The sequence below is a fragment of the Lampetra fluviatilis genome, chromosome 1 (genome assembly GCF_964198595.1).
Source record: "Lampetra fluviatilis chromosome 1, kcLamFluv1.1, whole genome shotgun sequence".
In the NCBI taxonomy this organism is placed as follows: domain Eukaryota; kingdom Metazoa; phylum Chordata; class Hyperoartia; order Petromyzontiformes; family Petromyzontidae; genus Lampetra; species Lampetra fluviatilis.
This window is the reverse complement of record NC_136275.1, coordinates 17,834,713-17,847,026: the sequence shown is the minus strand read 5'-3', so window position 1 is coordinate 17,847,026 and position 12,314 is coordinate 17,834,713. Positions and strand designations below refer to the sequence as shown.

Below are 12,314 nucleotides of genomic sequence, written 5' to 3'. Positions count from 1 at the left end.
ACGGATCCGGAGAAGACGGCGTGCGTCCGCAACTGGCCAACCCCGGCCACGGTGGGGGATGTGCGTCGCTTCTTGGGGCTTGCCTCATATTACCGTAGGTTCGTTCCCAATTTTGCAACGATTGCTAGGCCTCTGCACCTCCTTACGGGTAAAGGACGGAAATTCAGTTGGGGACCGCCAGAGGAGGCGGCGTTTAAGGGGCTGCGCGATCGTTTGGCGACGGCGCCAACATTGGACTATCCCGATTTCGATCACCCTTTCATTCTGGACACGGACGCAAGTGACACGGGCATTGGGGCCGTTCTGTCGCAGTCCAAAGGCGGTGTGGAACGCGTGGTAGCGTACGGTAGCCGCGTCTTGTCCCCCGCAGAAACCCGCTACTGCGTTACTCACCGCAAACTTTTGCCCATTGTCTATTTTCTCCGCCAATTTCGGCCGTATCTCTACGGCCGTTTGTTTATTGTGCGCACGGATCATGCGACTTTACAATATGCTCTGAGGGTAGACCAACCATCTGGCCAACTGGCACGATGGTTGGACACTCTGCAGGAGTTTTCCTTCCAAATTCAGCATCGGAAGGGGTCATGCCATGCGAATGCGGACGCGCTCTCCAGGTTACCGCAAGGATCCCCTTGCGCTTGCGCGTCAGGTACGCATAGGTGTATGCCGACTCAGCAGCCCCCTAGGCCTATTGCGTTAGCGGTCGAAGTGCCTGAGGCTCCAGTGTGCCTGGGACCAGCCGATGGGGTTCTGAACCTTCCACGAGCAGTGTGGATTCGTGAACAAATCCTTGACGACTCGTTGGAGACTCTGCGGAGTCGGGCTGCAAAGGGAGGGGGGGGACTGGTTTCCGGAGGGACGCCGGGGGCCGCTCTCCGCGATGGACTGCTGATGTGGAGGGAGAAGTTACATGATCGCTGGCGTCTTATTCTACCGTCGTCGTTACGGTACGAATTGATTAGGACTCTGCATTGCGACACGCTATTACACCTGGGGGTGCAGAAAACCTTGTTGACGTTGCAGCGAGACTACTTCTGGCACGGCATGACGACGAATGTCGTCGGGCACGTTCGCGCGTGTCCCAAGTGTGCCCGGCGGAAGCCGCCTAAACACCCATATGTGCCGCCGGTACAGTCTATACAGGTGTCTCGAGTTAACGAGTTGGTGGCTTTGGATATTTTGGGACCCTTCCCGCCATCCGCTAGGGGTAATAAATACTTGCTAGTTGGGGTGGAGTATCTCTCCCGCTGGCCGATGGCCTGGCCCCTGCCCGACCAGTCAGCGGCGTCCATTACGGACGCCTTTCTATTTGGATATGTCATGGACAAAGGGGCGCCGGAGAGGCTGCTCACGGATCAGGGCCAGAATTTTTCTTCTAAATTGTTGGGTGAGGTGTGCGCTGCTCTGGGGACTAAAAAGATCCAGACATCTCCCTACCACCCGCAGACGGATGGCATGGTGGAACGACTAAATCGGACGCTGTCAGCCATGCTATGTCACACGGGTAATGAGAAGAAAGCTGACTGGGATTTGCACGTCCCTGGGGTACTCTCGGCATACCGGATGACGCCTCACGCGTCCACAGGATATTCTCCGTTTTTTCTCATGTACGGTCGCGAAAACGTGCCGCCAATGGATGTGCAGTTGGGAACGGGAGTGAGAGGCCCTACTAAGCCTCTCCCCGACTACATTCAGGACGCTGTTCGCCGCGTCGCTGAGGCGCCGGAGGGGGCCCGATTGGCTACTGCCAAAACCCAGGCCCGAAACGAATGTTGCGCTCGACGCTCGAAGGGGAAGTGCCCCTGGAAGGTGGGGGACATGGCTTGGCTGCATTGCCTGCAGGTGCGAGCAGGAACCTCCCCTAAATTGCATAAACCATGGCAGGGGCCTGTTAGGCTCATTGAGGTTCCTAACCCGCAGTCCGCGCGCGTTCGGTTCGGATCTCGGCGCTGGTACGTCCATACGTCTCGGTTGAAACCATACGTGGATCCACGGACGGATGCGTCATCTCCTGATGTTGCCTTGCCGGTGTCTGTTGCTGCCGACGCACCCTTGCCTGTGCCTGTTGACCCTGCAAGAGCGCCTGTCGTGCCTTCTACAGACGAACCGGCCGTGACACTGCCGGAGGCAGCGGACTCTGCTCTGGGTGGGCCTACCACGGCTGCGGGGACACCTGACCCCGCCGCCCCTCCAAACCCACCACAGACACGGTTGCGGGACACCCCGGACTCGGGTCCTTCGGGGGAACGGGACCTTGGCGTTGGCGGGCCTCCAATAGTGACAGGCGGTTTTGATCCTGTCGCTCCTAAAACCCCATCGCGTTCTTGGTCTGCAGGGGGGCCGCCGCTCGTCCGGGACGGGCCGGCGACCCGCACACGTTCTAAATCTCTTTCTTTTCGTTGATTGTTGTTCTTGTTGTTGTTGTTATTGTTATTATCGTTGTATTCTCCGTTGTCCGGTCACGGCTGATGGTTGGTGGTCGCTCGCATTACTTGTTCTGTTTCAGCCGAGGACGGCTGGAATTTTCTCTACGGGGTAGGGGGTGTATTGCGAGCGTAAACGGGCTCGCGGGATGTGACGTAACAGGTGGGAGGAGTTAGGGTCACGTGGGGAGAGAGAGAGCTTTTAAGGACAGGAACCGGAAGGGCTAGAGGAGAGTGTGAGAGTAGAGACAGAAGGAGGCCACGCGGGGCAGGAGAAGGAAAGTGGCGTGATCGCCACAGGGTTGGGACTCGGCACCATCGGCCAGCGGTGTCCGGGCACGGAGGCGACAGAGAGCCAGCAGCGGGGCTGCATAGTGAGCAGCCATGGGGCTGCAGGTCGGGAAGCAGAGAGGCTGTGTAACGTGCCAGCAGCGGGGCTGCATAGTGAGCCAGCAACAGGGCTGCAGGAGCGACGGCAGCAGTGGGGCTGCCGAGCGGGAGACGGAGGAGACTCTGAGCGAGACGCCGTGCGGGCAAGTTGTACAAACCAATAAAGGACAACGGAGACAGACCCAGTGCAAGAGTCCTTTATTACAAATGTATAACGACGAAATGCCCGATCCACAAGCACGAAGGAGACAACACAGCGATGCTCTCCGCTGCTCCTAATGCGGTTGTCTGGCTTGACCACCTGAATGTGAAATCATAGCTGTTGCTCTGCATCTACACGAGCCGTATGAAAGAAGAAGTAGAAGAAGAAGATCCCCTCTCACTCGGAACTCCGAGAAGTCGGAGTAGGTGTCGTCGTAAGTCTTGTGGTGACCCTCGATGAGGTTCGTGATGAGCCGGTCCTGCTCGTCGCTGAGCTGCAGCCGCACCCTCTCGCTGCCGTCACACTCCATTTTGCGCTTGAGCATCATCTCCTTCTTGCGTTGCATCTCCTCCTCCGTCATTATCACTGCCGACACACATGGTGGGGGACGGGTGGGAGGGGGGGGGGAGTTGGGCACGGAGGAACGTCAAGAGCGATGGTCGCACGTCTACATGAACGGCAGCGCTGGTTTCCTCTCGTCTGCCACCATCGCGGAAAAAGCTTTTGTTGAGAGAGACTTTAGAAGACCACGATCACGCTGGGTCCTCTTTAAGGGTAGAGTTAGCTCTGTACGGGAGGCAAGGATGGATAACAGGATATCAGTTTGAGTTGCCGGATACCTCCACTCCAGGGCATCACGGCACGGGTGGTTTTCCACCACTGAACAAGAACAAAAAGGGTGAAACTCTGGCTTCACAAAACATCTAAATCTGGCTTGGGGCCCAGCAAGGCCAGGGGATAAACATTTTAATCACTGAGTGTGATGTCAGCGGAAAAACAAAGACATAGCGCCTCCTGAGCCATGGCAGGCAGGCTCGATCGACACAGCTGGCTCGATCGGCACGCCTGGCTCGGTCGACACGGTCAGCTTAATCGACACTGCTGCATCGATCAACAAGGCCCCAGCGTGGCTCGGGTAGGGAGCAGAGGTCGGTCCCTCTGGTTCCCTCGTAACAGGTCCCCCGCCTATTTGACCCAGGAGCCCGTGTGCAGGTGCACCACCTGGATAATCGATTACTAAGCTGTTTGATTATCAGCATGCAATGATTCACCCTCCCAGCGACTGGTTGAAACCATAAATCGGGGTGGATGTTCTATTTTTTTTTTACGTCTCGTTTTATGCAGTCTCGTTTGTATTGTTTCTCATTTGTAGAGTTGTGTTCGCTCCTTTACCCTAAACGCAGTCAGCATATGGCTTGTAAGCAATGCGGACAGATCCCAAATCACCAATTTCCCGCACGTACAATTTGTCGCGTGTATCGTGAGGCTGAAACTCAATCGACGAGTCAGTTGGAAAAGCCTGGTGATCAATGAGGGTTAGTTGGTACAAGCTTGGAAATATACAGAGAGAGAAAGATTTAAACCCATGGATTAGAGAACATACTGTATGCAAGTTTTGGTCACGACGTTGACTGTTACAAAAAAGAAACAAGGAAGTGGCACATCACTCAAAAACAATGACAGTCAGCAGTCGAGACTAGCGGGCATGAGTGGCAGCCAAAAGGGAGGGAGAACGTGCCCGAGAGGACGTCCATCGTAGAGACGGAGCGATGGCGTCGGCTCGCATGCAGAGCGGGTTGGGGCGCTCTTGAGAATTCTGCACTTGAAAATGAAAGCAAGTAGCAGGCAAGGAGTGGAACGCATCCAAGGGGACCTTCACCTAGGCCAGTGGGTCGGCAACCCGCAGCTCCAGAGCCTCGTGCGGCTCTTTAAGGACTGCTGCTTCGTGACAGTTATTTATTTAGGAACACCATCCCGCATTCTCCACGTGCACTGCGGCTGTTGAATTATTGAGTTTTCTTTCACTGAATTCGAACAAAAAATGTCTCTTCTTGTTATTTTGGTTGGCGACCCTTGACCTAGGTGATGGAGCATTGGTATCGGACCATGTGCCAGTAGGTGCCAAATCGATTGTTGCATCCCAAGACCCTGAGAAGTTCGAAACTAATCTTTTACGTGATGATGGCAGAAATATGTTGAGTTTTGCTATGTTTGTGTTGAGTTCGTTGTCTTTTTCCTGCACCTCTGATTAGCATGGTGCGAAAGAAGTTCAACATGCATATATAGACTTCTCCTCAGTCAAAGGCCGCAAACGACAGTGGGTTGCTATATGGTCCACAGTTTGGGTTGCCTGGCCACAATCACACCAACCTGTTGTTGTCTTTCATTTTCCATTCACGAAGGAAATGCGCGCATCTTAAACACAACTAATAGCGTCGTCAAAGACGAGATGGGTATAGTTAATTCGAATCCAGAATATCACCAGCTGAGCTAAAAGATCATGAGAGGTTACCGGTTGCGCAACTGGACGGCTTGGAGAGGCCATCATGCTGCGGTGAATAGATCGCGGATAATGTTGATGGTGACGTGCGGAAGGGGTGGCTTTGAAGCTGGGGAGTGCAACTCCAGTTGCGCAACCATTCACACCACCGCGATTGTTGTCGTGGTCACGGTTATTATTATCATCGTCCCATGCTTTTGTAATGTAACGACTTTAGAGACACACCTGTAGAGGGCTTGTTTATTATTTATCGTCGGCATACAGCTACGACTTAAGGACACAGTCACAGGTTATTTAGCGCTGACTGACTATATAGCAGGTTGACTACATAGCGGCGATGGCGACGAAGAGACGACAGCGCCGACCACCAGGACCCCGAACCCCACGGCGCCCAAAACCCCGTTACTCGCTGCTGTTTATCCCCCCAGTGTGGCCATGCCCCGCCCCTGGCCACGCCTCTCTTCTCGAACACTCCTGCGGGTTTTGGGAGCGTCCCGATAGATCCCCTCTTTGACCCTTGGCCTAGTTCCCCCCCCCCCCTTGTGGTCGATCGTATGCATATGTAGGGGTTATTACGGGAGAAAAGGTGGACAGGAAACACAGGGGTGTCTGCACCCACACACACGGGTGTCTGCACCGACGTCTGCATCCGTTAACCACTGGGGGGCCATGGGGGCTCTGTGATCCCCCATAACCCCGCCCCTCCGAGGGGATCCCTATAAAAGGCGGGGAGCCAGAGAGCTCGGGGCCAGTTGAACAAGAAGCTGACCAGTGAAGTCTGAAGACCGGAAGATTAGGCCCTGGGACTCCCCTGTCTCGCTGCCCTTGTCAGGGCCGAGCTGGGTAAGCCAGTGGCGCGGCCCAAGAGCTTCCGGACTTCTGCTCTTGTAAGAGCAAGGCCGGCTTAGCTGGGTGCCGGGATCTGTGCTTACCAGGGCCAGATCAGACAGCCTCCCGTAGCCTATTAGAGGAGGACTGGGAACAGGACAGGGGACTTAGTACTAGGGGTGGTTTCCCAGCTAGTACGGGTGAAGGGGCCGTTACCCCTTCAACTATTGTGTCTGTCCCTGAGTTAAATAAAAGAGTGTGCCTCAACTCCGTCATCGTCTCCCTGAACTCACTACACATACTCTCTTCTGTAGTCTGTGTGCTGTTCTCCCACCCATAAATAGCCCTTACGGCCGCCAGTTGTCTCTACATTTTGGATAATTTGTTATTCCGTAACAGTCGCATATTTGTCTGCAGCTCAAATCCTGTTGTGTGGTGGTTTTGATGCTCGCGTGCGCTCCCTCTCTCTCTCTCTCACTCTGTCCATTGTATATTCCCTCCCCAACTTCATATACTCACTGCTGGTGTCGTAATTCGATGCTCACACATAACCCAAACGTTTTTTTCACCCCTACCATAATTTTCGACGATTTCCAAATCATTAGTTTTGGTTGGTACAAGACGGCAAATTAAGTACACAAGCAATTTGAACAATTGGAAGCCACTGGAAGGAGTATGTTATGCAAAGTTATCGAGTCATTTTCAGGGACACAGCTAAAAGGAAGGAAGGCCATGATCGCTGGCGTCTTTGAGAAAGGACCTTTAGTGGCAGACGTCTTCATTGTGTCTACAACCAAATCACATGGAAGTGTCCCCAATCTCATCAGATCTCAAGAAGCTAAGCAAAGTTGAGCCTGGAGAGTGTTTGGTGGGGTGATCACCACCGTTCTTGCGAGCATATGGGTGGGTGTGTGGAGTGCGGTAGTGTAGCGGTTAGCGTGCTGCACTATGAATCTGGCGACCCGAGTTCGATTCCCGCTCATGGCCAATACCCAGTGACGATTATCTGAGCCGGTCCTGGGCCTCTCCTAGGTCGACTCAGCCTCAAATGAGTACCTGCTGCAGTTTGTAAACATCACCACTGGGGAGACAAAGGCGGCCAGGTGTGGTGCTCGCCACCCACCCCCTCGTGTGCCGGGCCGGCACTTGCCCCAACAGTCTGTTACAGGCTATACGGGGGATCTTTGCTCTTTGTTTTTGAGTGGGTCAGTGGGAGGGTGTTGTGGTTGTATGGGTGTTGTGGTTGTATGGGTGTTGTGGTTGTATGAGTGTTGTGGTTGGGTGGGTAGGTGGATGTGGGGATACATGGATGGTTTTGTAGTGACATATAATGGGTCACTACGTCACGTAGCGCTGGTTACTAGTAGAGAGCGGGATCGTGGGTGTAATAACCCGGTGTACCAGCAGGGCAAGTGAAGTGTGCCACTGGAGCGTGTAGCACCGGTTGCTGGCAGAGAAGGGGGATCTGAGGACACAGCAGCTGATCTGCCAGTTGGGCACGTGATAGGCCGGGGAAACGGATGTAGGGTAAAGGTGACAGATGGAACACGTGGGGCAGAGCCCAGAACCTTCTGGTAGGTTCCAGAAGGGGGCGTGGCCGAGGGCGGAGCCAGGCCACGCTGAGGAGGATAAAAGGGAGGCCCTGATGCTGGGTCAGGGCTGCTACGGTTTGGGAATGGAGCCCGTCGTCTATGAAGTCTTCCTCCTCCTCGTCAGTGTTGGGTCGGGCAGTGTGCCGGCTGTCCTGACCCGTATGTAGTTATCACCTGTACTGTGGAACGTGTTGAATAGATGTGTATGCCTCCTACGACGAGTGTGTCTCTGAAGTGACCACTACAGTTGTTTCGGTGAGTGGGTCGGTGGGTGTTCTGGCTGGTGGGCGGATGGGTGGGTGTGTGGATGAGTATGTGGTTGTGTGGATGGGTGGTTGAGCGGGTGGGTAGATTAGTCGGTGGATTATTCGGTGGATTCGGGTGGCGGTACGCACGCTCCTTCATCATGCCGATCTCCGTGCAGCGTTTGAGCCGGCATGCTTGGCAGTGACGCCGGTTGTCCTTGGTGATGTTGCAGTGGCCACCCAGCGTGCAGGTGTAGGTCGCATCACGCTTCATGCTCCTCCTACCCGCACACAACGACGGCAGGGAGTCATTCAGCGTCGGGACATCTCGTAACTTAACTGGTTTATCAAATATCAGCTTGATTACCCAATTATTCGATTCACACAAAATAGTTTGGGGGAAAGAAAAAATCCCAGTGTGCTACTGTACGGGCGATGATGGGTGGGGGGCTCATGTCATCTTTAGTGGTGTCGTGCTGGGTGTGGCTTGAAGAGGGTTGCCAGCCTTCAGAAGGCAGGATGTGGAAGCAACATCCCATTTGAAAGGGGCCCAAGTGATTGACCACAATGAAAGTAGCCGGTCACAATTCGAATTTGATTCATCGATGTAGTCGACCGATCATCGCTGCCCCATATTGAATGGGGTGGGTCGGGTGTTTGCAGGAAAAGACAAGTGGCTAAACCTTAGCCGGGTCTTTTCGGGTCAATGGCCACATCCATTTTGCAATTAACACGGTGGTCTATGTACGGTGTGATAGAAGTTCAACATACATAGATCAATTATACCCTTGCCGTCGCTATGGCTGCGGCTTCCGGTTGTGCCAGTGACCCGAAAAAAATATTGAGTAAGACATTATTGCGTGGGAAAAGGTCAACTACAACCCAGTGCTAGTCCTGGGAGCGGAACGGTGGATGTAGCTTGGCTTGGCGTCGGCCGTGGTGCAAGGAATGAAGTGGTGCCCCTTTGTCCAATATCCCGTCCCCCCCCCCCCCACCTCTTCGTCGTCCGGTGTTTTGGCCCCCTCCCGGCTGTGAGGCCCGGTGCAGTTGCACCGCCTGCACACCAGAGAGCTGCGCCACTGCGGCATGTGAGCACTCCGGCACCGCCTGCGATGCACCCCCTCGTGTACATGAGGTCTCGCAAGGTAAGAAGGGTTTCCAGCCTGGACAGCTCTTTGATAAGCGACCACCATTCAAGATCCACCACCATCACCACCTCCCAACTCACAGTTTCACGATGCTACATTCATGTTAAAACACGTTCCTTCGGAGTGGGCAGGTAGGAACTTGGTTGGACAGCGTATTCGTGCACGACAGATAAATATGCACGACAGACAGACAAATAATCCCTGGTGGGCAGTGTGGAACCTGTTGTTCCTACCTCTATAAAAGAAAACTTGACTTGAGGTAGCCAGGAATCCAGCCAGGTAGCCAGCCCCCTTAACTATCGGCCCCTCTCCCTTGCTTAGGCACCTCCCCTTACCCCCTTCCCTCAGGCCCCTCCGCTGACCCCCCTCCCTTAGGCCCCTCCCCTGACCACCCCCCCATATCCTTAGGCTCCTCCCCTGACCAACCCCCCATATCCTCAGACCCCTCCGCTGACCCCCCCCCCTCCCTTAGGCCCCTCCCCTGACCACACCCCCCCCCCCCCATATCCTTAGGCCCCTCCCCTGACCCCCCTTCCCTTAGGCCCCTCCCCTCTCCGTACCCGGCAGTAGGTCTCCACCAATCAAAGAGCTGTTTATATTATTTATATATTTATGCACGACAGACAGACAAAAATCCCTGGTGGGCAGTGTGGAACGTTGTTCCTACCTGTATTAAGTGTAGTTCATATATCACAGCGACGAAATGCAATTGATTATATTTTCGCAGTCCATCCAAACGTTTTTCTCGACCAATTTGCTCGTACGAAATGCGCTCATTTGAGCCCCAGAGTGGGTAGGCGACACCGTGAGTGCAATTATACCCACGTAGACACGTCCTCCACCACGGCCTTCAAGGTAGGGGCTGGGCTGTGCAGTACGATGTGACTCGAAAACTGCGAGAATTGTGGGGAAAGTAGGACTGCGTGTAAGCGGTATGTCAAAGAGATAGTGTGATGTCATGAAGAAGTACGGAAATGAACGGGGATCTCTGATGCTGTCCTTATAGTAAAGGACATGAAGTGAGAATGGAGGAGGAATGAGGAGAGATGCGAGTCAAAGTGAACTCTGGGGTGAAGACCGCGAGAAGGCAAAATAAGCAGATGATGACGGTGAGAGATGAGAGCGAGACGACGTCACGGACATGACGTTGACTCCTTCCACGTTTCAAGTTTATTTCGCTTAAACAGAGTGCAGGATGAGTCACATTTGCAAGTCTTGACCTGGGGCAACGATCTGCCAGTAGGGGGGAGGGAGGTGTGGGCAATAATTGCTGTGTAGATTGCCAGTAGCAATAAAGGAAATAAGGGGGAAAGATGGGGGTGGCCTCCAGAGGCGTAGCTAGGGGGGGCAGGGGGGTACATTTGTCCCCGGGCGCCAAGGTAAAGGGGCGCCAAAATGAGGCTTACAACGTTAAATTATAACTTATTGCGGCGGGCGCGGCAGCCTGAAACTACTGCACAAATCTACACCTCAACCTAAAAGTTTATATATCCCGCCACACACAGCCTACATGTCATGTAATTACATTTTGGTACGCGCGCCTATTAAGAACTTACATGGAAGAACGTCCCAAACAACAGACAGGCGCAGTCTTTCAGCCTTAGTCACTGGCCTGTTTTTTGGTGGCAGAAACTACGATGGCCTGAAACACGCTGGAGTGCACGATCAGAAGCTGTTAAAGCTATCTATGAAGGACTGGATGAACTAGTAGGGCTGCTAGACAAATTATCGGAGGACGTAACTATGACGCCTGAAACCAGAAGTGATGCAGAATAGTTACAGGCATGCGTATTAAATTTTACATTTCTGGAATGTCATTCTTGGAAAAATTGATCGTGTTCAGAAGCGCTTACAGGATCCTACTATGAATTTCAAGGAAGCAGCAACTGATCTTGAATCTTTGGAGCTTGAATTTGTCAAGCTTCGTGATGATTTGAGCCAAGTTGCTGTAGAAAACGCCAAAACAAGATGCACAGCCTGGGGGATCGATGTGGACAGAAGAATTAGGCGACGTCGAAAGATGCCAGGAGAACTGGCAAGAGATGCAGGACTTTCAGCAGAAGAAGAAATTGTGCGCGTTATGAAGAGCGTATTTTATCGACTTCAACAGGAGATGTCAACACGGTTTTTACGACTAAAAGACCTGAACACAAAATTTGGATTTCTGCTGGACGTCAAAACTCTTCTATCCGACACAGATGTCGATGCAATTCGTCGAAATTGCACAGATTTTGGAAATTTCTATGACACCGACATAAATGGCCACGAAATTTTCACAGAAATTGTAGATTGCAAAATGCTGCTCAGTAACCGGAATGAAGTTCTACCAGAAACTCCTTTGCATTTTCTTGGTTTTATTGTGTTTTATGGAGACGACATATTTCCGAATTTGTGAATTTCACTGCAAATTGTATTAACAATAGCAGTTTCAATTGCAAGCTGTGAGCGGTCGTTCAGCAAATTGAAACGTATTTTGTTGTATTTGCCAATTTTATAGTTCGTCTCCGGGCGCAAAATATCCTAACTACGCCTCTGGTGGCCTCTCCTCAGCAGTGGGAAGTTGCAGGCTGATGATGACCACAACAAAAACAACAGCAGCAGCCATCACTGTGAGACAAGAATGGGTTCTTTTCATTCTGAATGAACATTCATCATGGGGCTGGAGCGGTGGTAGTCGTGCTGCACTATGAATCCGGGTGAGCTGAGTTTGTCGTCCAAAACGGACCTGGGCCGCCCACCCCACCAACGCCCTTCTTCTCATCCCCCCCCCGCCTCAAAGAAACCAGCGTGGTGAAGTATGGTCAAACAACCCCCATGACTGACCTTGCCCAGGAGATGGCTTCACCAAGAAATGGATTGACAATGAAGCTGTACAGAACAGCCAAAACAACAACAACAACCTGTTGGCAACTTGAAAACGCGTCTGCTCTGCCGCTATGCTAATAATCCAAAAGGTCGACGCGGACTCTTTTCACGTTGGAAAAAAAAAACTTTCGTGTCACCGAGATATTTTATTCACCACTGAAATATGAATTACGCAACGTCCACCTTTGATGAATAAGTAAGTTATCACTTAATCCACTATTGCGAGCGATGGAGAGAGTAACTGGTAGCCCTACACATTTGCCAATGCCCGTGATGGCCGCTAATTAATTATCACAAGCAACACGTCGTGAGCGATTCACTCGTTCGTCAATCACAGCCG

The 12,314-nt window shown here is 52.8% G+C and overlaps 1 protein-coding gene across 5 annotated transcripts in view; it reads right to left on the bottom strand.

Annotated features, from left to right (window-relative positions):
* The window catches only part of LOC144933418 (vitamin D3 receptor-like), a 52,492-nt gene that overhangs the window by 16,635 nt on the left and 23,543 nt on the right, over window positions 1–12,314 (bottom strand). For all 5 annotated transcript variants that reach the window (XM_078858164.1, XM_078858184.1, XM_078858174.1 and 2 more), the window contains 2 exons: window positions 8,112–8,242; window positions 3,197–3,381 (listed from right to left, as the gene is read on the bottom strand). In XM_078858164.1, coding sequence (XP_078714290.1) covers window positions 3,197–3,381; window positions 8,112–8,242 — 316 coding nt within the window. The remainder of the gene's footprint in view (window positions 1–3,196; window positions 3,382–8,111; window positions 8,243–12,314) is intronic.